Source organism: Athene noctua, chromosome Z (genome assembly GCF_965140245.1).
Source record: "Athene noctua chromosome Z, bAthNoc1.hap1.1, whole genome shotgun sequence".
Taxonomy (NCBI): Eukaryota; Metazoa; Chordata; class Aves; order Strigiformes; family Strigidae; genus Athene; species Athene noctua.
The window spans coordinates 4,596,162-4,622,045 of record NC_134077.1 but is presented as its reverse complement, the minus strand read 5'-3'; the positions used below and the strand labels follow the sequence as shown (position 1 = coordinate 4,622,045).

At 40.5% G+C, this 25,884-nt stretch overlaps 1 protein-coding gene across 6 annotated transcripts in view; it reads right to left on the bottom strand.

Annotated features, from left to right (window-relative positions):
• Positions 1-950: 950 nt before the first annotated feature.
• ST8SIA5 (ST8 alpha-N-acetyl-neuraminide alpha-2,8-sialyltransferase 5) overlaps positions 951-25,884 on the bottom strand; it is a 76,211-nt gene continuing 51,277 nt past the window's right edge. For 4 of the 6 annotated variants that reach the window (XM_074931434.1, XM_074931432.1, XM_074931433.1 and 1 more), the window contains 6 exons: positions 22,222-22,314; positions 19,735-19,821; positions 16,451-16,595; positions 14,060-14,172; positions 10,096-10,188; positions 951-9,103 (listed from right to left, as the gene is read on the bottom strand). In XM_074931434.1, the coding sequence (XP_074787535.1) occupies positions 8,635-9,103; positions 10,096-10,188; positions 14,060-14,172; positions 16,451-16,595; positions 19,735-19,821; positions 22,222-22,314 (1,000 nt within the window). In that variant the 3' untranslated portion in view covers positions 951-8,634. The remainder of the gene's footprint in view (positions 9,104-10,095; positions 10,189-14,059; positions 14,173-16,450; positions 16,596-19,734; positions 19,822-22,221; positions 22,315-25,884) is intronic. The other 2 variants (XM_074931435.1, XM_074931436.1) reach the window with 2 other exon arrangements.

The following is a 25,884-nucleotide window of genomic DNA, read 5'->3' as shown; positions in this document are numbered from 1 at the left end:
ACATCTCTGCCCTTCTGCCTACAGATGCCTACTTTTTAGTACTTTTAACTCCCCACAGTTACTAGCAGACACCTAGTGAGACACCCTCCAGTAGCATTTGTGTAATTTGAGGGCTGTATTATCTTCTCTGAGGTCTACATAACCATCTATTTTCTACATCCTACCTTCAACAAAATACTCATGCTCCCAACTCTTGGTTAAGACCTGAACTTGCTAACTCAATAGTTTGCAAGTGTAGAAAAAAATAGTGGGGTCTAAGTTTCTACTCATAGGAAGCCTTGGCATCAAGATGCTTGTAACCAGGGTGTCTTCTCCACCTGAAAAGGTGCCCGTGGCAGCAGTTATACACACTTAATGCCTATGATGGACAATAGCTCATTTATGGATTTAAATGGTTTATTTCTCCATCCGACCCACTGGGAGGGCTTAGAGATGACTGAAGCCTCTAAGTGATAAAAATTACTTGACAGCTAGCACTTCACTGCCCAGGAGTAGATTCTGCTTAGCAGTGCTCATCACAGCTCTAGAGCTGGTTGAGACAAAAAAAAAAAAAAAAAAAAAAAAAGATTATAAAGCTTTTATTCCAAGAGGTGATGCCTGTAGTGGAAGAAGGGAGGTCAGTATCTGCCCTGGCTCGACCTAGCAGGTCCCACAACCCAAAGACATCTTGCTGGGCACCCCTGGGAGAAAGCAGCAGCTCACACAAGCAAAAGGAAGCACTTAATCACACAAGCACAGAGCTAAAAACTGACACTCGTACCACATAGTGTTGCTGAGGCCAGAAATACAAGCTGGAAATACCAGTTTGAGGGAATACCAGCAGAAGGGCCATTTATTAAGTTCCAAATTTCTTCTGCTCTTTCCCTAAGTACCCACTCCTGGGCACTGTCAGAGACAGACTGTGGTGAAACATCTCTGTCATTCACTACAGCTTTTTATTGAGACTTTCTCAGAGGAAAGGCTGCAAATGCCACTAAAGAAAATGACGGATGCTGCAGTCTTTAGAAAATGAACCATTCTTTGATTGCTTGCTTAGCTGAGCAATTTGCAGTGTGATAGACAGCAATTATATCATCCAATGTCAATTTGTCTATTCATTTTTCCCTCTCCACATGTTTCCTCTTCTTGATTGAATAATCACTAACAATAATCACAAGCAGCTGGGGGAAGGAAGTACATCCATCAGTTTTAATGTCAGCAAGAATGAGAACTGATTCCTCCAGCATTCACCACAGCTCTGCATCTTCAAAGTCATTTACATTTTCCTTATACCAATGCTGATATAATGATCACATTATTTCTATTACCTACTCCTATCTCAGTTTATAATCTAGGAACAACAGAATGCTACAGGAAAATACCCAAAATCAAAAAATATATGGTTGCTTCATCATCTATTCTGTATTCACACAAATATTTTTAAATTCATGTTTTAATTCTCCTGATGCTGAGAATAGTGAGGGAAGCGTAAGCTTGCAAGCTTACTGCGGCTCAGTAAGATAGACCAGACCCACAGAAGATGAGTTTATGTGACGGGTGAGGACAGTAAAGGGCAGAGCTGTTAGGAAGGTGTAAGAAGGCAAAACCCAGAGATTGCAGAGGCTTTTCAAAGCTCCTCTGTGCACAAATTGCTACTTTCAGCAATAAATCACCTTACTGTGCCCATATGTAGGCTACTATCGAGAATGTAACACTGAATGTCCAGTGATCAAAAATACCACATTCTCAATTTATATCATTGTATAGCCTGATATATACTTTTATATATCTGTAATACATATATGACATTATGTCATCATATAATTCCACTTGCTAGTTATATAAACCAGTTTCTATCAGCTGAGCTTCCAACTCTCTCTCTTCAGAGACACAGAACAGCAGAAAACAGAAAATGAGTCTGAAGGCACAAAAAGTGGCCCAATGATTGCCTTTCCCATAAAACTGTTAAAGTGGTTTATTCAATAGAATTAAATCATCTTTCAAACACAGTGACACAGACCAAAATATACCCTGATTACTGTTTTAGTTATGGCTTACATCAATTGATAGGCTTTCTATTACAACCATAATACAGCTACAGAAACAATAAGTAAAAATTACAGGGTGGAAGGTTGAAAAAAGAAAGGTGAGTCAATGGGACACGAGGGATTAACATCAGCATGAAACTACCATGACTCCGCTTGGATTTCTCCACCCCCACCATCACCGCCTTACAGAAACAACAAACATGAAATAAGCTTTATTTTTGTAACAGCCCAAGCTCCCCTAGCATCAAGACACAGAGTTTTTCTCCAGTACTTCCAAACTAAGCGTTTGTTTTCCACCCGGTGAAAACAGGAGACATATTCAACAGGCAGCAGCTGTTTGATATCATTTACATGGGCTGAACAACGGAGGTTTGATCAGGGACCTCATGCTTGACAATAAGGAGGACCCAGAAATGAAGCAAAAATCACCATGTCCTGTCCCAGATAGCGCAAGTACAGGCAGTTTCGTCGTCTCTAAGGGGTCAGGCTCTAGTGTCACACTTAAGTGCATATCACTTGGTCAACACAAGGTTAACAAACGGGGATTAAATCAATTCTGCTTGCTCCCCACTGCTAAAATGGATAATAACCAGAACCATATAGAGCACTGGAGATACTTCAGTGTCTTGGTCCATCAGTTTCAGGTAGAACAGACATTTCGAGAACAAGCCAACACAGTATCTGGTTTTGCTGGCTTAACTTGTCACCATTTTACATGCTAACACATTTTAAGTGATTAGTACAAGTTAAGAACGTACATCAACTTACCCAAAGATCAAACACCGAGAACATTTATGGCTTCTAAAGGGAAAGTCAGACATGTCAATAACATATTTACAGCTTTCAATTCTTGAAGCGCTGAGGCAGATTTGTCTTTCTTTAAGTTTTCTATTATGTCCCAGTCCCTCATTTCTGACATTTCTCAGATACTCAGGGCTTCAGGAAGCATTGGAGGTGCTGACAGCCTTGAACTCAGGCTCCCTCACTCTAATGCCTAGAGTACATTTGGATTCCCCTTAAATTTATTTTAAAAAGCACTTGAGTACAATTGCTTATTGATCTGGAATACCATGCAGACAACACAGGGATGCCCAGCAGCCTTGCCCATATCAGGCAGGATAACAGTAAGACATAAAATGATATAGTCTGGGAGGGAGTTTTGGGAGATGCAGGTTATTGGCTTGATTTACAAGCACTGGACCTGATGTTTTTTTCTGCTGAAGCCAAATGAAAATGTTGTGCTGACTTCAGAGGGAACAGGCTGAATCCTGCCTTGAACACATTCATATCACTGATGAATTCCAGGCGGGTATTTTAAAGCAAGCAGAAAAACCTCTTTTCTTGAGGCATGTGATTCGCATACATACAGTCAGGTACAGAGGGTTCATTTGGGGTTTCATATGGCAATTTACACCACCACGATGAAATGCTTTGCATAGATGAGTTTGAAAGGATGAAAAGTGCTGAAATCTGGAAGGGAGAGTGACAGTCACAACATTTCTGCTTCCAGATGAGTTTGTTCTTTACGCACACCATTAAAAACACAGTATTGCTACTGCACTGTATCTACAATATATTAAGAAGTGTATCTGAAATCGAGCAAGTAAGAAACAAGAGGCTGCTCTTCCTGCCCATGATCAGGGCCTGTTTCTGGAGGCTTGCTCTGAAGTACACTGAACTTTCCACAGATTTCACTGGATTTTGAAAAAGGCCCTAAGCACAAATACTGACTCCTTTATTTCTAAGACCTCAGATCACTCCAGAATTTCCCAGGGAAACTGCCCCTTAAGGATCACTGAATTCTGTTATTTCCTTCTTCGTATACTTGAAAAACTCCAAAGTTCTCTGCAAGCTCAGATGCAAGCAAGATAGGGGGAAAGGACCACTTCAGAGCTCTCCATTTTCATTGCCCAAGCTTGTGCTCTCTATGATCAGAGCTTTGCTGACCAGCCACCAGGCCTCAGGAGATTAAAAAAGGATAGGTTCCCTCTCGCTCCACACCTCAGTGTTTTATCCATCTCGGTTTCCCTCACACACAAACCAGGATGTCTCTCCCCTACCATGGAAAGCTGAGCACGGGCAGTCCACCCACGTAGCTGCGTCACCAACAGTGTTTTTGCCTTCAAGGTCTGAGCAACAGTTCTACTGATTCAGTGAACCTCCACAGAGTGGACTATTCTTAGATTTCCTTCTCTCTACTATATGTAACCACCCCGAGTGAACATCACCTTTAATTTATCATCAGTCGAGCCTGCATGGGGGCAGCTTTTGTCAGGGACCAGGGGAGCTACTCCTGAGTGCTGCAAGCTGTGAAGATTCATTCGTTATCTCTGTCGTATGTTACTCCACAGAGCTAAAGGCTCTGGACCAGACTGCAGTGGTTGCAATCCCCTATATTCCCTTTACATCGCTTTTCTAAGTGACCATGGACCTACTCACCACAGTGCTTCTCCTTCCCAAGATCACAGCAGGAGGAGCTGCCACGGCACGGTTCTCCCTTTGCAATTCATGAGCTGGCTTTGACAACTCCCATTGCAGCTACAGAAAATATGCTAAAATATTATAATGGCCCTATCACTATTTAATCCACTCTGTCCAACAGCAAAGTTGGTTTTAATAAATCAAAAGCAAACAGCTAAACTATTTTGAGTAAATACTTCCTTCCCTTTGATGAAAGCACTGGCAGATTCATAAGCCTCCTATGTTGACCTGACAATAAAGGAGAAGCAGTCCAAGTTATGTTTTTCCGACTGAATTTGCATTGCCAGTGTATGCAGATCTCAGGAACTTCTTAAGAGATTCTCCTAAATCATATGAGGAATTGGGGATTAAACCATAATATTATCACCATTTTCTCTCTCCCTGTCGCAGATTTCATATCCTCAGCAACAGAGCTGGGATTACAGCTTGAGCTCAGGATGTGGTACCAGACAGCTGACAGTGTTTCTTCTTGGACAGATCAGATTTTTGTATCGGGGGTTTTCTCTGGGGCCTGCAGCCTTTTCTGTGGGAAAGCACGACATGCTATGCACAACCTTTACTCGCCATAACAGTGTGCAGCAAACACACACAGCTTCCTGACAGTCACTTCTTATCACTCAGGTATCCCATTGTTCAAAGAAGCTTAAGATAGGACATTTGGAGCTCTGACCACATGGGAGAAGGGAAGACAAAATAGCCTCAGACAAATTCCAGATGCCAAAGGAATATTTTCTTACGCTCAGTATACAAAAGAATGATGGCAGAAAACAAGGAGGGTCCTTCTTTCTGCAACAGCCCTTCTTTTCATCCATTTAAGCAGGACAAGCAGAAGCTCAGGCTGGCCAATGCTGGGTCACCCAGCCCACAGTGACATTGCACAGGTAGTGACCTCCACCTAGCTAAAATCTCCTGGGCAGTATTTATTTGCTACCCATGGCGAACTAAGCAACAGGTTGGGTCCATCCTCAGACCCTGCTTCTGCAAGCTGACACCACGCCACTTCCACTCAGCCTCACAGATGCTGTGGTACAGCAGCAGGAATCTGGTTTTCCAGCACCCGGTGCAAGGTAAAGAGGCCAAAAAATATCTGAAAGCTTCTGCATATGACAGCACTTGTGACAAATGCCATAGTTTTTCAATCATTTTTTGAGCAACACCTGAAAAATGAATCAGAAAGTAAACGTGTTGCAACATGCATTTTATCTCAAGGACTATTTTATATATATTTAAGTATCTTTCTGGCTTGCAAATCACTCCTTATATCTAACTATACAGCTATGTACACTTTCACAGACGTGTCTGTGCCTGTTTCTGCAGTCCCTACACAAACAAAATACCCATCCACTTGAATGGGAGCTCTTTTCAGATAAATGTGGCAAGACTGGGCCTTTGGTGCACATGTGCGAGTATCCTGCACACACATTTTAACATCACTAAAAAAATATAGTAGATATAGATTTGTAACGGATCAAAATTTAAACACAGTAAAGCTGCACTTATTACAGTATAGCCTAGGTGAATTTACATCACTCATTTATATGAAGGAAAGGAAATGTCTGTGACCCTGTAATTACAGGTTAACTGTAATTAGAGTTTTGCTTATCCTTTTGTCTGTCCAAAAAGTCCAGAAGGATTTTTGCAACTAAAAAGAGGGGTTTGCACAGTTCCTCTCCAACATATGGATGCTTCTCCAGTGCTTTCCCATCTTTTCTGAAGTATCTTCCACAACATATCAGACTTCTTTTGGTTGCATTCATTCACTTCAACCACCATAGCAGAGAAAAATCCCTTACTAAAGAAGGTAAGCTTAGCAAAGCAGCAGCAGCAAAGCAATACTGAAGTCACTACTACTTCCACAATTAGGCAGAATAAGGAGTAGAGGCTCTAGGTACAAACTTCAGTGTCATTCTTGTTAACATAAAGCTTAACGAACAGCAAGATGGCCAACCCACGGGGTCACATTGCTCCCTAAATAGCACTTTGATTACTGCACTTCATTATCAAAGCCCTTTGCACATAAATCTACAAAACACAGCAAAGACAAAGATCTCCTCTGCATATTAAATCAAGGAAACCATTTGATCTACAAGTTCATTCTTAGTGTGCTGCATATTTCACAGCTAGCCCATACAAGGTGGTGCTCACTAACACAGTGTAACTCTTAAGACCAAAAGCACAACAACACAAATAGATAAAGCGCAAGCGCAGGTCCTTCACCTACCCCTGGATGGCATTTCCCAAGTGAGGTCTGACACATTTATCAAGGATATGGGTTGTTTTTAGAAGTAATCAGACCTCTGGAGTCTAGTGTAAAGTTAAGGAAATACACACATACCACCCAGGTCACTGCTGGCCAGTAGGGACTTTTGAAATGGTGACCATCACGCTTCACTTCCTTTTGGATCATTTTATCTGTAGCATGAGTAACTTTCACAGCTCTCAGCTTAGCACAGAGTCTTTTAAGACAAGCTTTGTGCATTCATGCATTACAAATCAAAATCCAAGTCCGGATTTGGATTTAAACCCTCTCCCCCCTAAAATAAAAAGTATTCCTCATATAGAACTAGCATGTTAAACTCCAATCCTTGATCAAAGATCTTGTAATCTAAGCAAGACAAGACAAGGCACTGGACAACAGCCCAAGTGCTTCAGACTAAGAACTTAAATGAGGAAACTGTTCATTTAACTATGCCAGTACAGCTCAAACAGCAAACCTCACCCTCACTCATACTGTGGTGTGAAAGGGCATATACCAGCAGCCCACTACACCACAGTTCAGCGACAAAATAAACTCCTGCAATATGTGGCAGGAGTTTCTGCATCAGGATTGTGTCAGTTTAACCTGTATCAGGTGAAAAATTAAGCTTGGCGTCACTGACAGAGTTGCATTGGTAAATTTTAAAGAGTACACCAGCCCTTTTACTATTCTAGCAACATTCTCAACACACAAAAATGTCACATTAAGATGTCTGACATCTTAAGATGCATAATTTTAAAATAAGCATCATAATCCAAACCACAAAGTATCCTCTCTGTATTTTAACTGTTTTCTGCTCGTACCTATTACAGATACCTGAAAGTATTTAACTTGACCCGCAGAACAGCGAACCAACATTCAGATACTCTTGCAAAGTCTTGAATAAAAATCAAAGAGGAAATGCTTTTTTTAGTCTTATGCTGTGATGATATTTGAACCAAAAAAACAACTTAGAAAATACAACTACATAATCTCCTTGCTATTCAGCCTGATAAAAGCTTGCAGAAATGTGAAGAAGCATGTTTCTTCTAATAAGGTCTCTAATTTGAAGATGAGATGGTCACTGTATGAGGAAGTACACACATGGCTCACGTGTTAGCTAGACAGAAAGCACTACAGACAATGAGGAAGAAGACATGATCAGCAGACCAGAAATATAGGACACAAGAAAGAAGAAGAAAGAAACACTAAAAAAGTTGCACACCATGATCTACACAGTTAGCTGTTGCTGTGAATGGGAGTTTAACATTCTTTTCTATCCTGGCTGAAAAAATTTGTAAAGTGTTCTTGTTTATTCCTATCAGATCTATCTGCTATTTTTCACCAATACTTTGTGACGCTACAGAACAAAGACTTCGGGTTATATACTTCCCCTTAAAACTATAATACTAAAGTGTATTTTCAAAAACCCAAACTCCAGAGAACAGTGCTTTCAATAAAATCTGGCAATGACCCAAGGTACCTGATTCAGAAACCTATGTGAACATGTCATACAGTCTATGCTAAAATTCTCCATCACTGATTCTCCTCAAAAGTTTGGTGCTTTTCTTCATAGTGAAATGATAACTATATGAATGTGCTCTGTTTATCCCTAAACCTATTGGAAATGTGCTTCTTATCTGACTTGCTTTCCAGGGCAGTGCATACCCTGGGAGAGAGGAGTTTTGCTTCTCCTACATTGTTACGGACCCAACTCTGCTAGCAGGAAAGGTGCTGGTATCCTAGATCCTATGGGATGCAATGCCTTGAGGAAATTTCTATCAAACAATTATTGCATAATCTCAGGGTGTAATAAAACCTCCTCCACCATACAGAGGCATTGAGTTCCTTCTTGTTACACTTTTGTGTCAAGAGGAAGAAATGTCCCTGTCAACAGCAGCTGCAGGTCCCTGTATGGACCCGCAGGATCCCCTTGCTGTGCATGTGGAGGAAGTTGAAGATTTCTGAGGGCATAGCATGAAAACCAGGGCGAGGTTTCACATTGTCGTAGTAGTGGTGAGTTATAAAAATCCCTGAGGGGTTCATGGGGAAGGCCCAAAAGCCAAAAAGGTGAACCTCTTCGCAGAGCTCCAGGGCAGCAGTCACCAGGATCAGTCCAGTGCTAATCCGCTTGGCCCGCACCCCTTGGCCGAGCCAGTAGCGTGAGACATTGATGAGATACTGGGGATGAAAGTAATAAACAGCTTGCTGAGATTCAAAATCATCCAGGACATATTTGACACGGATTGAGACGTCCGTGTTGCGAGTGTTGTAGAAAGCTGGCAGCAGAACGGAAGCGTTCTCGTAGACCTGGAGCACGTCATAGAAGGGTTTCCTCCATTTCTCCAGCTTATGAAATCTAAAGGGAAAAGGATGCAAGTGATGGTCAGACCAGTACGGACTCAATCTGGACACAGTAGATAAGAAATCTCCAATGGGGTTTTACAGAAACGTTTCTGATACAGAGATAACTGAAGTTACGTTTCATTTAACAAGGGGAATAAATTTAGTTTCGTAGCTAAAACATCAGTATGAAATGTACAGCAAAAATGCAGGGGACAAAAAAATACATATTCTCCCCTCTTTTGACAATACATTCATTAAACAGTGGATAAGCTTTGCAGACATTTCTGATAATGTCCCACTTCGCATTTTATTATAAAAAGTATGTAATTTTTCCAAGGATTGGTCAGCAGTATAGTGCATTACACGGTGCAGAACTGTACAAAAAAGTGGCAAATACCAAACCAAAACCACTTCTAAAATGTCTAACTGTAACATTTAAAAGAAATCCACGATGCAAGCAAATGTTGCTTGAGAAAAGAAACAGATTCCCCCAGCAAGAAAGGAAACCAGTAATTAGCCTCATGATCCCAAACCTGTCAGCAATGTGGCATTAAGGCATTAAGAAATTTAAATTTAAAATCACTCAGTCAATCCTGGCTACAAAGTTTAACTGGCATTTTTACAAAAACATATTACAATGTGCACTACTTTATTTAAGAATTTAGGGTGGGAACCAGTTGCTTCCACCCTAATGTGTCCCATTTGCCTGGGGCTTGCCAGCATGGTACAGGACTTCCAGGTGAAGAATGACTCTGCTGTTATGATTTCAGCTCATGAGCTTCCCAATTCCCACTTATCAATGTGCAGGTTTAAGTGTTTAACACATTTCTATAGGTTGCTATAGATTGCATGTACTGAATAACTTAAATTCAGAATGAAATATGTGATTCATAACATCAGTTTAAAGTAATATTGGAGAAAAGGATTCTCTGTAGCAGAATTTAATGAAAAGCAGATTTATAAAAGCAATAGGAGATGAAAATACAAAAAAAAAAAAGAAATGACCTCTCAGTAATTATACTGGGATTGACAGTCACAACATCCGTCTTTACCCCAACGTCCGTGAAGTATTTCTCAGATATGGGAGGCAAATTGCATCTATAAAGGAAAGAAATTAGTAAGAAAGTTAAACAATTCCTTGCACATTTTCAGGACTAGAAAGCAGAACTGATTTAAGCATTTCTTCCAAGCAACAAATCTAGAAACAGATTGAGAATTTAAAATTATATGAAATGTGTTGATGCCCAAACAATGCATTAAAGTAACAAGTTCTTAGGGACTGTATGAAAAACTCTCTTCTACCCCAAGTCTGCCAGAGCTGACTCCTTTTTGTGGATGTACCCAGTGTTCACTCATTTTGCTTTCTTCGACTATCACTTTGGCAGTTTAGGACAAGAAAAGGGATGAAGCCCTGTGGGAATACAAGGGAGGGTTGGCGAGGTTGATTGTAATCACACTCAAGTGACTTGCAGATGGGCTGTCAAAAAAGACATATATCTCACTAATTGTTGCTTAGCCTTGTGTGCTTGACTCGTAGAACATCTGCCTTGAGATAACACAGGCCTGGGGGAGGCTCAGGGCCACCTTATCAAACATCCTTGAGATTCTTGCCCTGCTGTGAGAAAGATCAAAGCACAATGGAAAAATCCCTGATATCTACAAGCGAAAGCAGCAGTTTTGTGATCTTTTCTTTCTTCTCCCCTTTCTGGTTAGCAAGGACTGAGCTCTGCAGTGCCTGCATCCCCGCTTGCGTGACTCTGCCTGGGTGCTGCTGCAGAGATCCCCTGGGTTGCAAGGTAACGAGAATAAACTTGCTTTTTGCATTTCATCCATGGTTTTGTGGTTGTTCCTGAATCCTGCCTGTGCTGGCTCACACAAGCCCCAAGCACAGTCAACCCATAAAATGACTTCCTCAGCAACAGCTGAGCTATATGCAATAATTAATAGATAAACTAAACCTATAATATAGCTTTTAACATGCTTTGTTTTTTACCCAAGAGAATTTAGGGGAAATGTTCCACAAGAGAGAAATCTGCCCAGTCCTAATTAATCCAAAACTATCTGCTTCCCTTTCTTTTTTCTTTATAAGTGTCTCCTAGCACAGTGTAAGAACTGCAGTTCTCACTCTACAGATTCACCAGAGGATGTCAAAGCTATCAGAAGCAAACTTGTGAAGATGTGCAAACCTTGACTTTGCCCAGCCTCCACTCACTTTGGCCTTGACCTTAATTCATCATCTCACAAAATTTAGAGCATCCATCAAGGGATGCTAAAGTTATTGAAACACACACACACACAAGCAAGCTTCACTTCTATAGGAAACCCAGCTTAAAAAAAGGTTCAGCATGTGTTATCACAGGCAATGTAAGTAACCTTGCGACTAGTTTTACACTCAGTTTAAGCTAGCATTAGATACCTTTTGAAAACTTTTGAAGTGATCTACAAGCCTCAATAAAAGCCATCACTCTTAAGACCCCCATATCACAAAAATACTGCTGTTCCGTGCCAGACATCTCCATATTTCTGAAGATCAGGGCTGAATAGGAGAAAACTGTCAAGGTATTTAGGGTAAGTGATGCTCGGTGTTTTCACAATACTAGAGTTCAGCTGTCAGCATAATTTCTTAGTCACAGGGAGAGGGCAAATGGGGGAGCAGAAGAATGCACAAAGTCCTTCAAAGTCCTTGCCAGACTCAGGAGGTTCCCTCTCTATCAGGTCAGAGAATTTTTTTTTTAGCTAACCCATCCTCCTCATAGGCAGTGTTATTTCCAGCACTCTTCTCTGCTCGGTCATGCAACGTCCTTCTGGAGGCCTCTAGCATCCTCAGTTCCACCTAGTACTGGGCACTGCGCTCATTAGATTATATTTGAAAAAGGTCTTCAAATACTCATCTTCAATATTTTCCAACAATAAACTGCCACAAGGATTAAGAAAACTGAATTTGTTGAAAGTGGTCATTCCTTATAAAAATGATACAACCTGCATAAACTCTACTTTTGCCACAAAACTCCAAAAATTCATCCCTGCAAAGAGAATAGTCCCATCTCCAAATGTACCGTGTTTCATCACAGACCTCTACTCTGGCCAGTAGATGGAGATAGACAATAACAACTAGTAAATGCAATTCATGTGTGTGTACTTTATATACACTACTGAACTACAATTAATTGTTATCAAAATCTATTTCATAGAAAAATCTTGGTTGCATCCTGCTGGCCACAAGCTTCCTGAAAACAAAGGATTTTTCCAGGTGCCCTGAAGGAATCAATGAATGCTGGTACCACCCCACAGGCAGTTTTTGAAATAATTTCAAATAATTATTTCATTGGTGACCAAGATGGTCACTCCTGACTGTTTGGTGAACTGGTATTAGACTAGAAATTGGATATATTTAGATCTGACCTTAAATACAAGTTTTACTTTAAAATTGATGTCAGCAGACCTTAAGCTCTTAAACACTAGCATGTCTTTGTGCTGGTTCCACATGTTTCAGAGATGGTGAACCAGGGTTTGGGGTTTTTTTGCGCGCAAGTACTGATGCATTTATTCACATTTCAATTCTACTTAATTCTCTATTTAATTAATTACTGGTACCAAAAGCAACCAGATTTCTAAGTTCTGCAGTGATCTGACCTGCTCTTTTTAATCATTTTTGGTACATATCAGGGCAGAGGAACAGTGGTAAAAAGAGACCTGCACTGAAAGCAGACACTTGCTGCCCTTATTTCCACTTCGACTCAACAGCTTCTCAACGCCACGTGTAACATGTATCACTCCTTTCAACCACACTGATGGCTGTGATCCAACACAATAGAAGGGAATCTACAGTAGTTATTTAATGTATACAGGGTACACTAGGCTTTGAAGAAGCAAATTATGTGGAGTCTGGACTGTTTCACAGATTAAAACTAAGACAACCATTTTCTATAAAGTGGGCACAAGAGGTAGACACAAGGGTCTGAAAACAATGAACACAGAAGGTAGGACCTGTAAAATTTTATTTCTCATTTGATGCCAAATTAAATTAAGAATGCAGTGAGCCAAAATCTGACATAATTTTTGCTGGTATGAAATCAGATAAATTAATCGATTTATGCACAGTTATTCTAAACTGCTGGCAACATACCCAAAATCAGAAAACAGGCCAACAGAAGTAAAAAGATTTTTCTTTTCTACAGAACATGTCATGAATCTGTGATCTAGTTGTCACATGCCATGACCTAGACAAAGAGCTTTAACAGGATTTAGAGAGGGATTAGTCATGCATATGAATAATTAAAAAATCTTTCCCATATATATTAAGGATGAAAAAAAATACTGCTAAATTCTGTTATCCAGGGACAAAAGTTGCGGGACATCCCAGTCTACAAAACCTGAATAGCTCCACATATGGTGGGGAGCACAATACGAGGACATTCAACCTCCAGAGTTATTGAGGCATCTCTGCACACCCTGGAGTCTACAGTACTGATTACTGTAACTCCCATTATCCAGCACTTGAGCTCTGCTCCACTTCAGAAACACACCTCTGAGGCACACGAACTGCACAGCGTGGAGCTATTAACACCTGGCCAAGCTGCTTGTCACGCCATAGAGGTTGTACCTCTAGTTCAGAACTGCACCAGAAAATCGTGGCCACATTCACAGGACACTGCTTATGAGCTAATGCCCACGGAGGGATAAATCCACAACTCAAGTGACAGGGGATGTCCTGAAAGAGGACATCAAACTTTGTCAATAAGTCACTGATTAACCACATGGAATTATGGAGAAATAATTCCTCAAAGAATTTTTGAACAAATATACAGTGAGGGGGGGTTTTTTTCTAAACATTACATTTTTTGTGCAAGAAGCAGGCTTGATAGGGCCAGTTTGACAAATCCCCTGTTTCCACGTGAGAGAGAACAGGTTTGCAATTCTTTTTTGTCATTAGAACAGGCAAAAAGAAAAATGGTGCTGTGATGATTACCGAAACACGAAGTCTGCACTGTCAATCTCCCGGCCACATCTGCTGTTCTTCAGAATTCCTCCGTTCCCAACCACCGCACATTTCTTAAACTGGGAGCGGTGGTACGGCATATCCTGCAACATCACGTAAGGAAACAGTTAAATACCTCGAAACATGGAGGCAACAAATCTCTTTTTTAACTTTTTCTTTTTTTTCCTGCAGCTGCATCTTGCCACAGATGCACTAATCATAGGAAGTTGACACTGGTTCTGGCCTGCAGTATTCCCATGGTGTACATAAACGGGAGGGATTGTTTTCTCTGCAATTAGAGATAGCATGGGCAACTAACTCAGAGGGAAAAAAAAGCAACAACCCGCCTTTGTCCAGATTTAATAACAGAATAAGTCATTTCAGAAACTTGGCTTTCCCTTCTGACTTCCACATGAGGGCACAAGCCATAAAATTAGCATACCCTAGGCACTGCCTTCTCGGCTGCCTGCGCCCTGCTTGCTCCTCGGGCTCTGATGTCCGGCTTTCAGGAAGTCTGCACACATAGTGTCAGAGCAGGTAGTAAAGCCCAAGAAGTCTCTCTAAGTCAGACAGCACACTACAGCTATTTATCAGAACGTAGCCCAAATTTTAGTGCTTGCTAACACTAACTGTACTAATAGTATTAATGATTATTAATTAGCACTTGTACTACCAGCAGTGCCTAGAGACTTTGGTCAGGCAATTTTCTGGACTTGTGTAGGCTGTATCTTTCTGAAATCTTCAGGCAAAATTCTGCCTTCATATGCAGACATGCAGCTGCTGCTGATGCCAGAGAGTGAAAATCATCTCCTGGAGAACAGAACTGGGCTGTCAGGGTGAGAGGGTTGTGACGCAGAACTGAGCCACACTACACCTTATGAATATGTAGAGATGTGCTTATATAAGCATGACAGCGCTCGTTTTGGTACATACATATTTTATCAATAATTTCATACCGCAAACTACAGAGATGTGATAGTGGCATGACATTTCTAGGTGGTTGTTCCCAGGATCTTTCCATAGCATTCATAAGCCATGAGGCAAAAGGGCACACAATTACACCTGTCTGAGAAAAGCAGCAGCTGCCTAACAGAGAGGCAAGATAGAGTTGTCTGTGCTTTATCCAGTGATTTCTTAACACAAAGTGCTTCGGCAGTCCTGAAAGGGAGATCAGAAGCCAGGTCTCTGCACTCAGCACAAGGCTCTTTGACCTTGCAGTCTTCCTCCTGCGCTTTCAGCCCTTTATCTCCTACATTTGCCATGCTGCAGCCCTGCTCCTAGGCAGAGGGTGGCTCGGGCCACATAGGTGCTGCCCAGTGAATCCCAAAGGCACTTGGGCAGGGGATGGAGCCCGCAGAGCATCCTCAAGGCATACTTGGATAAATACAAGAGCAGCTATAGGACACTCCTAGTAAAAGCGTAGGAGTCTGGCCTTTTGTGCATTCATCTGTGCAGTCAAGCAGGATTTTGAGGATACTACTCCTGGATTTTGATGTACCCATTCTTTGCATGTCTCCAGATGTCAAAGCGCTTTCCTGGATCTGAGCCTTTCCCCTGCTCTGCCCCAGTTCCCCATGTGCACATTTAGATAACAGCACTACCCTACCTCTTAGTAGTGCTGAGGAAGCCAACGGATTAAAAGTGGTTAGACCCTCAAGGACAACATTAATGACAGAAATCTAAGTACTTCAATATTTTTCTGACTTTCTGAAGGGGATAAATGTCAGTTATTCCCTCCAAATATGCCATTTTAAATTCATGAGGTGTGACCCGTGATAAATCAGTAGTCACATAAGCCCATTTCTGCACATCATTCACTCTGTGCAATGGGAATTGCTCACTGGTTATAACTTTGAATGACCCCCTAGGTCAAGGATTATTTGCTGAAAAGGTTTTGAATAGTCATTATGATGAATATATTTAAAAATTGTGCAGCCTGTTCACAGATAAGCTGCAAGCAGAAATAAGTATAAAAATAGTTGGTCACTGTGAATATGAATTATAAAATAATCATGCCCCTAAAAAAGCAGACCTACCCCAAATGTTAGATTGATTGCATGTGAGTATTGTACTTTTAAAAAGTTCTGATCAGTAAGTGCCTCTTTTATTCAGCTTTCTTAAGTTATTTCATTAGCCACTTTGTTGCTCAGTCAGTAACATTCTGCAGGAAAATATATATACATTGCATAATAGAGACATTAACCACTAGAAAATAGGATAATCAGTTAAAACAGCATATAAAAAATAAACATTTTCAAAGTGTAAGTATGAATTTTGTAGAAATGTCAAAAAGCCAAAAGCTAAATGCTAGGTTATAGGGTAGTATCTAATGCAGCAAGCAGAGTGAAGTTGATTCTGCAAATGGGAAGAGGCAGGAGGCACCTTTGGAAACATTTTGAAGATTTCTTGGTTGATATGGAAGATTCCACTAGTATCCACTTCATATTTCAGTTTAGTTCCCAAGGGAGTATTTTTCTGGGTGGTGAAGAGAAAGGCAGGAGCATTGCAACACCTCGACAAAGTAGACCTGTAAAGTGAAAAAGAGAAATAAGATTAAGGAGCTGATAGCATGCTTTAGGATTTGCAGTTACTATTACTCCTAACAAGGCATTTTTCAGAAAAAATAAACTTTTTAGCTGTAGGAGGAGAAAAATGGTGGTTTGCTGGATTTTCCTTTAGAAAATTTCATATTCAGTGAAATTTACCCTGATTGAGGAATTTATGGTTACAAAAAAAAAAAAAAAAAAAGAAAGAAAAAACCCAGAAGAAATGAGATCCCTGTATCTGTTTCTCTTCTAGGCTTCAGGAAATACATGTGTAAACTCTGCTTTGCTTCAGACCCCAAAGCTGAGCTTTTGCTCCTAATATCCTTGGGAAACCATCCTAACAAATTAGTCCCTCTCTGCTTTATAAGTTTTCCACTTTTGTAAATTATTTACTCATCTCTGGGCAGGAATCACAGGGCTTAAATATTCATCTGGGTATTTGGAAGTGTGGCAGGGCAGGGACAAACACAGCAATACCTAAAGACATTACCCCACTCACCAGACTACTGTGGAGGATGGCACACTTTATTTACAAAATAACTTTTAAAGGTCTTAGTTTTGCCTTTGACCTTGCATATGTGCATTAGGAAGACGATGTGACCCAAGAGATGGGTGTCAGGCAGACTGGTCATGGCTATGACTCCAAAACCTCAGATAAATGGTGAACATTGTCACTGGGACAAAATGTTAGGTATTCCAATGCCAACAAGAACTGTTCTGAAACCTCAAATATGGGATTCTTGGCATCAGAGCAAGTCCATTCAGCTCTGATATGAAATTTAAACAGGAAAATCCACTTTTCAAATAGGAATATATTTTTAGCTCCCATCTTTTCCCTGAATGCTTTTCTCCTTTTACTGGTGTAACTGAAAGCCCTGATTTCAGCTTACTCTTACTCCAGAGCCAGTTTGTTTCTCAGTCAATGCATCACATACCTTTAATGAAAAATACATGTCATGGCACAAACATGAAGACAAAGCCAAACGGCTCTCAAATAACCTAGATTAAATACTTTGCCTCTGAGGTATGTGGCCTCATTATGAGTTGGAAGAATAAGCCAGTCTTCTTCATGGGCTTTATTACAAGCATCAGAAAGCAAATACAGAATTATGCAAACATTTCAGTGATGTCCAATTACTATTATATACTCAACTCATGCAGAATGACACAATTATGATGATCAGATCAAGGCAGCAATTGAGACTGAATAATTCAAGAAATAATTTCTAATAATGAAATTATTAAATAATTACAAGCAGGTAGTGGGATTGAGTTGTGGTGAGATACGAAAAAATTCTTCATTAGTTCTGCATTAAGGAATGTTAAGTGATGTTATCCTTTAATCTAATATCCAGCTGGTTTTCCAGAGGCATGTTCCTTAATGTCAATGTCTGATACCTGAGGAGGAAGACTGTCAAGGAAATTGCTTTCTTTAGTCTCCAGGTACGAAAGCTACCATGATTTTTGTGCTTCCTCCTCCCTGCTGCTTAAGTAGCTGCCATTTAAGTTTTGCTCGATTCTCCCTATCTCACCTGATGGTCCAGAACTGGCAAAGTTTGAAAGCCAACAGCTCAGTGGTGTTATACCCCCACCATGTAGCCTCCTACTAGTCTAGCTCCAAACTCAGAGTCTTTGGTCTGCTTTTAAGTTTCTCCACACATTCACACACTGAAGACTGTCCCAAAACACAAAAAAGAAACAGATTTTTGAACTTTTTTTTTTTTTTTCATGACTAGCATGATTACTGTTCCTGGAACCAGCTAACAAAGGCTGGGTAACATCTAGGTGGCAGCAGTGGGAGTTTCTTAAGCAGTGATATATCGTGCAGTCAGGTGTAGCCAGAGACGGGGTCTTTCATCTCTGCTCTCTTTCAGTGCATTGTCTAGGATGGAGAAGGGTTCTTTGCTTACTGTGGGTGGCCTGAGAGACAGTGATGGTCCTCCTGATGGGCTTTAGATAGTCCTTTCTCACTGTTCCCACCTCTGAGCTGGCCCCCATGCTTCAATGTGCTCCTTGCACTCTAGGCACAATCATTAGTTCGCCTACCCCAAGCAATCTTTAAGACAGCAGGCTCTAATCCTGAATGGCTCTTGTCTTCAACGTGAGCTCTGATAATTGTCCATCAAACAATTTCCAGAAAAAAATATACCAAAAAAACCCTAAAAACCTGATGTGTGGAGCTCACATTGGAAAAACTGCTATGAGCCTGAGACTAACAATTAGTTATTTTTAAAGATGTTAATGACTAATTCAGCACATGCATTCTCACATTCTCTCATTAACTCGTGACAGCTATTTCCTAGAATCATGCAAGAGAATTTGGAAGAAAGCTGTGGTGCCTTATTCTAAACAACATCTCTGAATTATGCCAGTGACTTAACAGATTTAACCAGTCCGTATTCCACTTACTCTGAAATAATGTGTTTTCTCTAGCCCTACTCAATTATGACTCTTGAATACATCAATATACAACATTCAAATATTGTTTTGGCTTTATTCTACTACTGCCTTCACAAGACCCATTTCAAAAGTTGTATCTTGAAAGGACCGTGAAGGACTCTCAGCAAAAATGAAGTCACACAAAGGGCACTATAGAAACAAACTGAAGAGGTCTCTGAAGACCAGAAAAAATATCTAGGTAATCAGAGAGTAATAGCTAAGAAGCCATTAAAAAAGAGGAAGTCATAAACAAGGTCTGACAGTACCTAATACACCACAGAAAAAAGTCCAGTTTGAGTATTTTGTAGGCCAAATGTGCAGTGTCATTGATGATATTACCATTTTACACCATGAGAGTTAGGTTGATGTATTAGGTGCACCCATTAAGTCTTGGCTCCGTCCTTACTTCTGCCTGAATCATACATGGAAGTCTTTCCCATATCAAATTCCCTGCCCTTCCTGGGAAGGCTGTTCCACATGCCAGAAGAGCTCTCTTTCACTCTTGCTGTTGACTTTTGTAAAGTAGAAAAAAGTCCACATTTATTCAAAAGGATGGTACTCCAACAGTAACAGTGTTATAATGCTTATTCTTGCTATCCATGTGAAGGTTTTCTCTCTCTACAGGAAGCTAAACTCAAACTAAAACAAATCTTACTCATCATTAATTTGGACCATTCTTACTTGAATAAATTAGCTTCTGTGACATTCATCTCCCATTTGCACATCTGAAGGCTCTTCCATCTGTCAAACAATTCAGTTTGTTTCACCCTAAAAGATAAAAAGAAAGAAAATAAAAAATTCACTTTATTACAAGGGCCTCACTTCCTAAACCAGCTGCAGCCAGAGTTCCATGCAGTAGGCTTTTGATAGGGCAAACTAGTCGGTCTAGCCAGTGCAAAATTTATCATTTTTATTTCTTTTTTCTCCTCAGACATAGCAACTCTAAGCCATGTATACACTGGTAGTGATGGAGCTCTTCAGATGTTTGGGACTGACTTCTACTCCCTTGTAGGCATTCTCCATTTCTTCAGGATAAAAAATACAGTACTGAGCAAGAAGCATCTACTGTACCAACGTCTTTCCACAGTCTGCTGGAAAGCAGTGGCTTTGGGGGAAAAAGTTGCACCTAGCATAGCAGGTGTTGGAAAAGAGCATACTTTTGATAACTTGGCCAACTGCACTTATATTTTGGTGAGGTTATCTTAATCCATGAGATGGTACAGAACAGCACTGTTATTAAAGCCATTTTATAAACTGCAAGAGCACGTGTGTAGGGATAAGAATCTGTGAAGTTAAGAGGACATGAAAAGCTCTTTACAGGATCTCTCCCTCCCCTGTTAATAAATATACTTTTAGTTACATCAAAAAATGACACTCCTATTTCTACTAGGCTGATACAGGATGACACATTTTTGGTGATATCATGAGTTTGAACCACTTCTACCTTAAAGTTTATACCTATTCTTCTGTATTTGGACAACAGAGATAATGAAAGCCTTGCAACTATCTAGAGCTAGGGAGCAATGTCATCATCTGGCTAGAAAATTTTGAAGTCTAAGATTTCTTCCAGACTGATAGATCTTAATGAGTTTGCTTCAGGCTTGAGGGCTTTGAATGTTTGAAGAAAGCAAAGACTTTTAAGATAATTATATATTTGAAGTGAGTAGAATTTAGGATTTCCCAGGCCGTGGGAGTTACAGGAAGGAATTAGGTCATATTGTACTTTCTGTAGCCCACCAGAGCACATTAACTTGGATAACTTCCATTACCATAAGGGCTAACTTAGGAAAGGTAATACACCAGAAGCAAGCACATCAGAAGAACCCAGGACAGTAAAAGAGCTTAATGACAAATGGCTTCTATCGTAGAAGTAAGGCTAACTCTATCCAGCTGAGCAGGAGTCCCCTACCTTATACATGCCATTAGAAAAGATGACGAGAAACGAGTATTTCTCTGAACCATCTGATAAGTATGAAAAAAAGCAATTCAAAACTCCCCATCTTCAGTAGAACATCGGCAGAAGTGTGACATTCTCACCCCTTCTATTTATTTTTAAGCACTGCAAGTCAGCAAGCAGTGCAAAGTTGTTACTTGTGTATCCTTCATCCAGTACCAAATACAGAAGACAATGACATAACCTATATTTTTCTGTGCATAAAGTCAGGGAGGGAGACATGCTCAAAACCCTGCAGACATGGAGCAACAAATTGTATTTTCTCTAGTCTTGATTGCTTAATGCTATGCACTTTTTCAACTGAGATTCTCAGTGCACTTTACAGACCTTAATAAACCTTGTGGATTGCCAGTAAGATTACTAAACCACTGGTTTTAGATATGGTAAGGGATTAGGCATAATCTAACCACCTAAATCCACTGTAATGGTGAATATGCAAAAGGACAACACAAAAATACCCTACTGTGCTCTGTCCAATGAGTTCCATTGACCGCCGCACTTCTTTGTCCAATTTTATTGCTATGGCTTCGTAGCTACATCTCATTCAACTCATAAATTTCCAGATGTACATATAGGACTACTAAGGAAAATTAAAGTTATTTTATTGTTTCTCAGAATCACACTTTCCTACTTCTTATTGAGTGTTATTAAGTCGCGAAACTCACTGCTGATTGAGAATGTTAAAAATACAAATGGGTTCAGAAAAGATCTAAACAAATTAACAGAGAGGTCTGTTGTCCACTCTGATTAGTCTAGTCACCATCTACCACTCAGCAAGTCCCCAAGCCAGTATTTGTTTTCAGGAAGGGCTAACCTTTTTATTTCATTTCTTAGCCTTCACTATTGGCCACTGTCAATGATAGAGCCTTAAGCTAGATGGACACTTGGTACGAGTCTGTCTGGCTATTCCTACTCTTCAACTACCTAGAATATAATATTACAAATAATATTAAAGACACTGCATTTAATTTCAAACAGCGATACTGGGCCTGACCAAAATGCCTCAATGTATGTGAAAAGCCTCCATTTTTTACAAATGGACCTCATGTCAAATTCGGATGTCACTACTTGCACATATATGAGAACCTCAGGAATCCCTGATGTGATCCCTATTGACATGATCTCTTGAGCCTTGCATCTTTTAACAATTTTAAGTTATCGCTTTCATCCTGCCTGAAAAGTAATCTTTTTAGCAAGCACTGATTCATACTTACATAGACAAAACCTTCACCTCAATGATGTCCTGCCGTAATTCCAGGCATTTGGTGGAGTTGTATTCCAGAGGCCCTTCATAAAACTCAAAATACCTGAAAAAGAACAAGAAAAAAGATTATAAATAAGGCTTAGACTAGAATACTTGTCTTACACATCAATGGAATTTATGATTTTTGCCTCACTTGAGACTACACTGCCTGGCCCATAGGCAGGGTATCACTTCACAGGAAAACACAGGTGTCATTGCTGATGGTAGAACAGCCACCCATGTCCAGTTTGTCTGATAGAGTTCATCTATCTTGTAGGCACCAACAAGGCCCTTTTCCAGCAGTCAGCACATGGCAGCTGCCACTGAAAGTCAGGGGAAAAGCACTGAACACTGTTGCCATCCTTTGGGTGTCTGAATGTGCTGAGAGTTTAAAAAAAAGTACGTTAAATTTTGTTCTTATGTGGAAAGCAAAGTGCTAGAGGTTTCATATTGTCTGTGGAGACTGTTGCATAGATCTACACAACTGAGCTTTTCATTATGATTTACTCTTTTGGTATATTCAGAGGGTAAGGGAAGCAGGGATTTTCTTCTCAAAAAAATCGAGATGGTTTTGAGAATGAAAGGATTTGAATGTTCAGACACAGAACAAATGACAGTGCTATTCTTAATTAAAATATAGACAAAAATATTTACTTTTTTGGTTAAATCCTCCACCTTAGCTATCAGACTGGGGTGAAGGGGAAACAGAACGGTAGCTACTCATGTTTAGGAGCCAGAGAAAGCCCAGCCTGTCCAGTAAATTCTGTGAGACTGTACTGAAATGACAAAGAAGATTTAGGGTATAAACCAAGCTTTGTATCAGTTTATATACAGTAGTTATGAGCAAATATACAGTAGTTATGAGCATAATGAAGAAACATGAGGAGACGACTTGGAGGAATTGGTATTGCAACCAAGGATAGAGCAAGTTATTTTGATGAATCCTTTAAAGTCTCAGAATTCATGAGGCTGTAATTCCAAACTATCTTCTGAATTTTCAGTATGAATGAAAAACATCAGATTCCTGGAAGAGCTTTATTTAAAGCCTTATTGGAAATGTAATATTTTGGGTTTGTGACATTGTAAAATAGAATCAAAATTCGTGTTTGACCTGAGTGGCTGTTCAGTTCTGAATATATAATCCTTAGGTAGGAAATCCTTGTTAGCTTCCTCAGTATTCATGTTTATAGTTGTGGGAATACAAGGGAGGGTTGGCGAAGTTGATTGTAATCACACTCAAGTGACTTGAAGCTGGGCTGTCAAAAAAGACATATATCTCACTAACTATTGCTTAGCCTTGTGTGCTTGACTCGTAGAACATCTGCCTTGAGATAACACAGGCCTGGGGGAGGCCCAGGGCCACCTTATCAAACATCCTTGAGATTCTTGCCCTGCTGTGAGAACGATCAAAGCACAGTGGAAAAGTATGCCTGCAAAAATCCTGATACCTACAAGCAAAAGCAGCAGGACCGAGATTTTTCTTCTCCTCTTTCTGGTTAGCAAGGACTGAGCTCCATGGTGCCTGCACCCCTGCTTGCGTGCCTCTGCCTGGGTGCTGCTGCAGAGATCCCCCAGGACGTGAAGTAACGAGAATAAATTTGCTTTTTACATGTCATCTGTAGTTTTGTGGTTGTTCCTGTGTCCTGCCCGTGCCGGCTTACACAACAGTTAACATAAAAATTTGGGGGGATCCAAAGTTTGATCTGTACTGGAGAAGTGCTAAGAACTCACACCTCTCAGGGAAACTGTAAGAAGAGAAGAGTGTCCAGAAAATAACATCTCCAGGTATCTCCAACAGGGCTTCCGGAGTCCAGAAGCATCTCAAAGCAAACAGCTTCTGAATTTTGCCTAGTAAGAACATCCAGAAATCAATCTAATAAAGTGGGGACAAGAGAAGCCCATAGAAGGGAGAAAGGGACTATAGCATATGACTGGAAAAAGCCCAAGAGCCACCCAAAGCAATCTGCTGGGAACATTTCTATCCTGTGAAATCCTGCTTTAGGACATGTCTCCTTTACCTCTCCCTGAGGTTTTCACCACCTCAGCTCTGCCAAATCCCAAACTAACAATTTATTTGATCCAGTGAGAGGCACAAACCTTGAGACTGAAAGGAAGAAGGCCATGCCTAGAAGATGGCAGGAGAATATCATAAATTCCTAATGAAGAATTAAACTGATTACTGTCAGAAAAACAAATAAACAAACAAACAAAAAAAACAACAGTAGCTCAGCAATCTTTTAAAAATATGACTATTTGGAAATGTGTTTGCATAGTCTTCAAGGCAACAAATAGATTTTTCTGAGTTTTGTAGAGGAAAATATGTATTTAAAGCACTCCATAATCAGTGACAAATATAGGGCAATACTTCCTCAGCCTCCAGAAGCAAGATAAAGTTCATGTAACATGAACCTTCACCTGTTCTCTCACCAAAAGGCTTAGGCTCTCTTTCCAACTCGTTCACCTAACATTCAGCCTTTACTAAAGAGTAGCTGAAATCCATTGCATTGGCACATTTCCTGTATGCTTGGCTCGTTGAGCTGGAGCTGAGCAACTTGCGTATTTTGAGATCTGCTCCAACTGAAATTGGATTAAGAGCTCATCTGATTGCACCAGGACAAAGCCCTGTGTGGACGTACTCCAGATAAATTTCCAAAATTAAACTGAAATTTCTCTCTGTGGAGCCAACACCATAGGACTTCTTGCGGCCATGGAATTTTACAGGGGTGAAAGAGTCCCCTCTGTCTACCAGCCCAGACAACTTTTTGTCCTCCTGAAATGCTCATTTTTCTTACTGTATTTTGCAGTATTTATTCTTCACTTTGGCTCTTTGAGTAAGACAGACTGGGACCCTGAATGTGCATGTTCTACACAATAGCTAGAGGCAGGTATACATCCCCACACAACACCCAACACATCACACACCACTTCTACCTCTTTGGCCATAAGGGGGAAAGCAATTACTACTAGCCTTATCCTTGCCTTTCACCTAACACTGGATTTCAGTACCTTGTATGTGCCTCAGGACAGATAAGAATGACAAAAATCTAGATTAACATGTATTTTTATCTTTCCTGCACACTTCTGGCTCTGCTGCTAAGTTACAGAACTGCAGCTCAGATGTCAAACAGCACATGCTATCATGTGGTAATGCTGCAGCAGGGGAAAGTTGGCTTCAGCTCGTGGCAGTGGAAAGGAAGATGTCATTTTATGAAACAGAGATGAAATTTCCTGAGTCCCAGAGATTCCCTTTGATCATTGACTGTTTACCCTATCCACAAACCAAAAATAGAAATGAAAAAGGATGTGTCACTAAAGAGGCAGCAGGGTAAGGAGAAAAGGATTAAGTACAAAATAAACCACTTCTGGATCTGAAAGGAAATGAATTCCATTTGTAGCAGAGTTATTCCATGAGCCTACACTTTGAAAAGCACAGGACTGTCCTGCAAGTCACTAACTCTCACAATAGCCTCAGCTTTTCCATCAGAGTCACTGGGAGTGGTGAATTCACCATCTGGCACCTCGTGGAGGTGCAGAGGGAAGATCCATGAAACGGGCTGGACGATGGGGATACCTGCGTGTGCCTCCCACCACAAAGGCAGGGGACACCAAAGCAGTGTCACTTCTGCACTGAGCA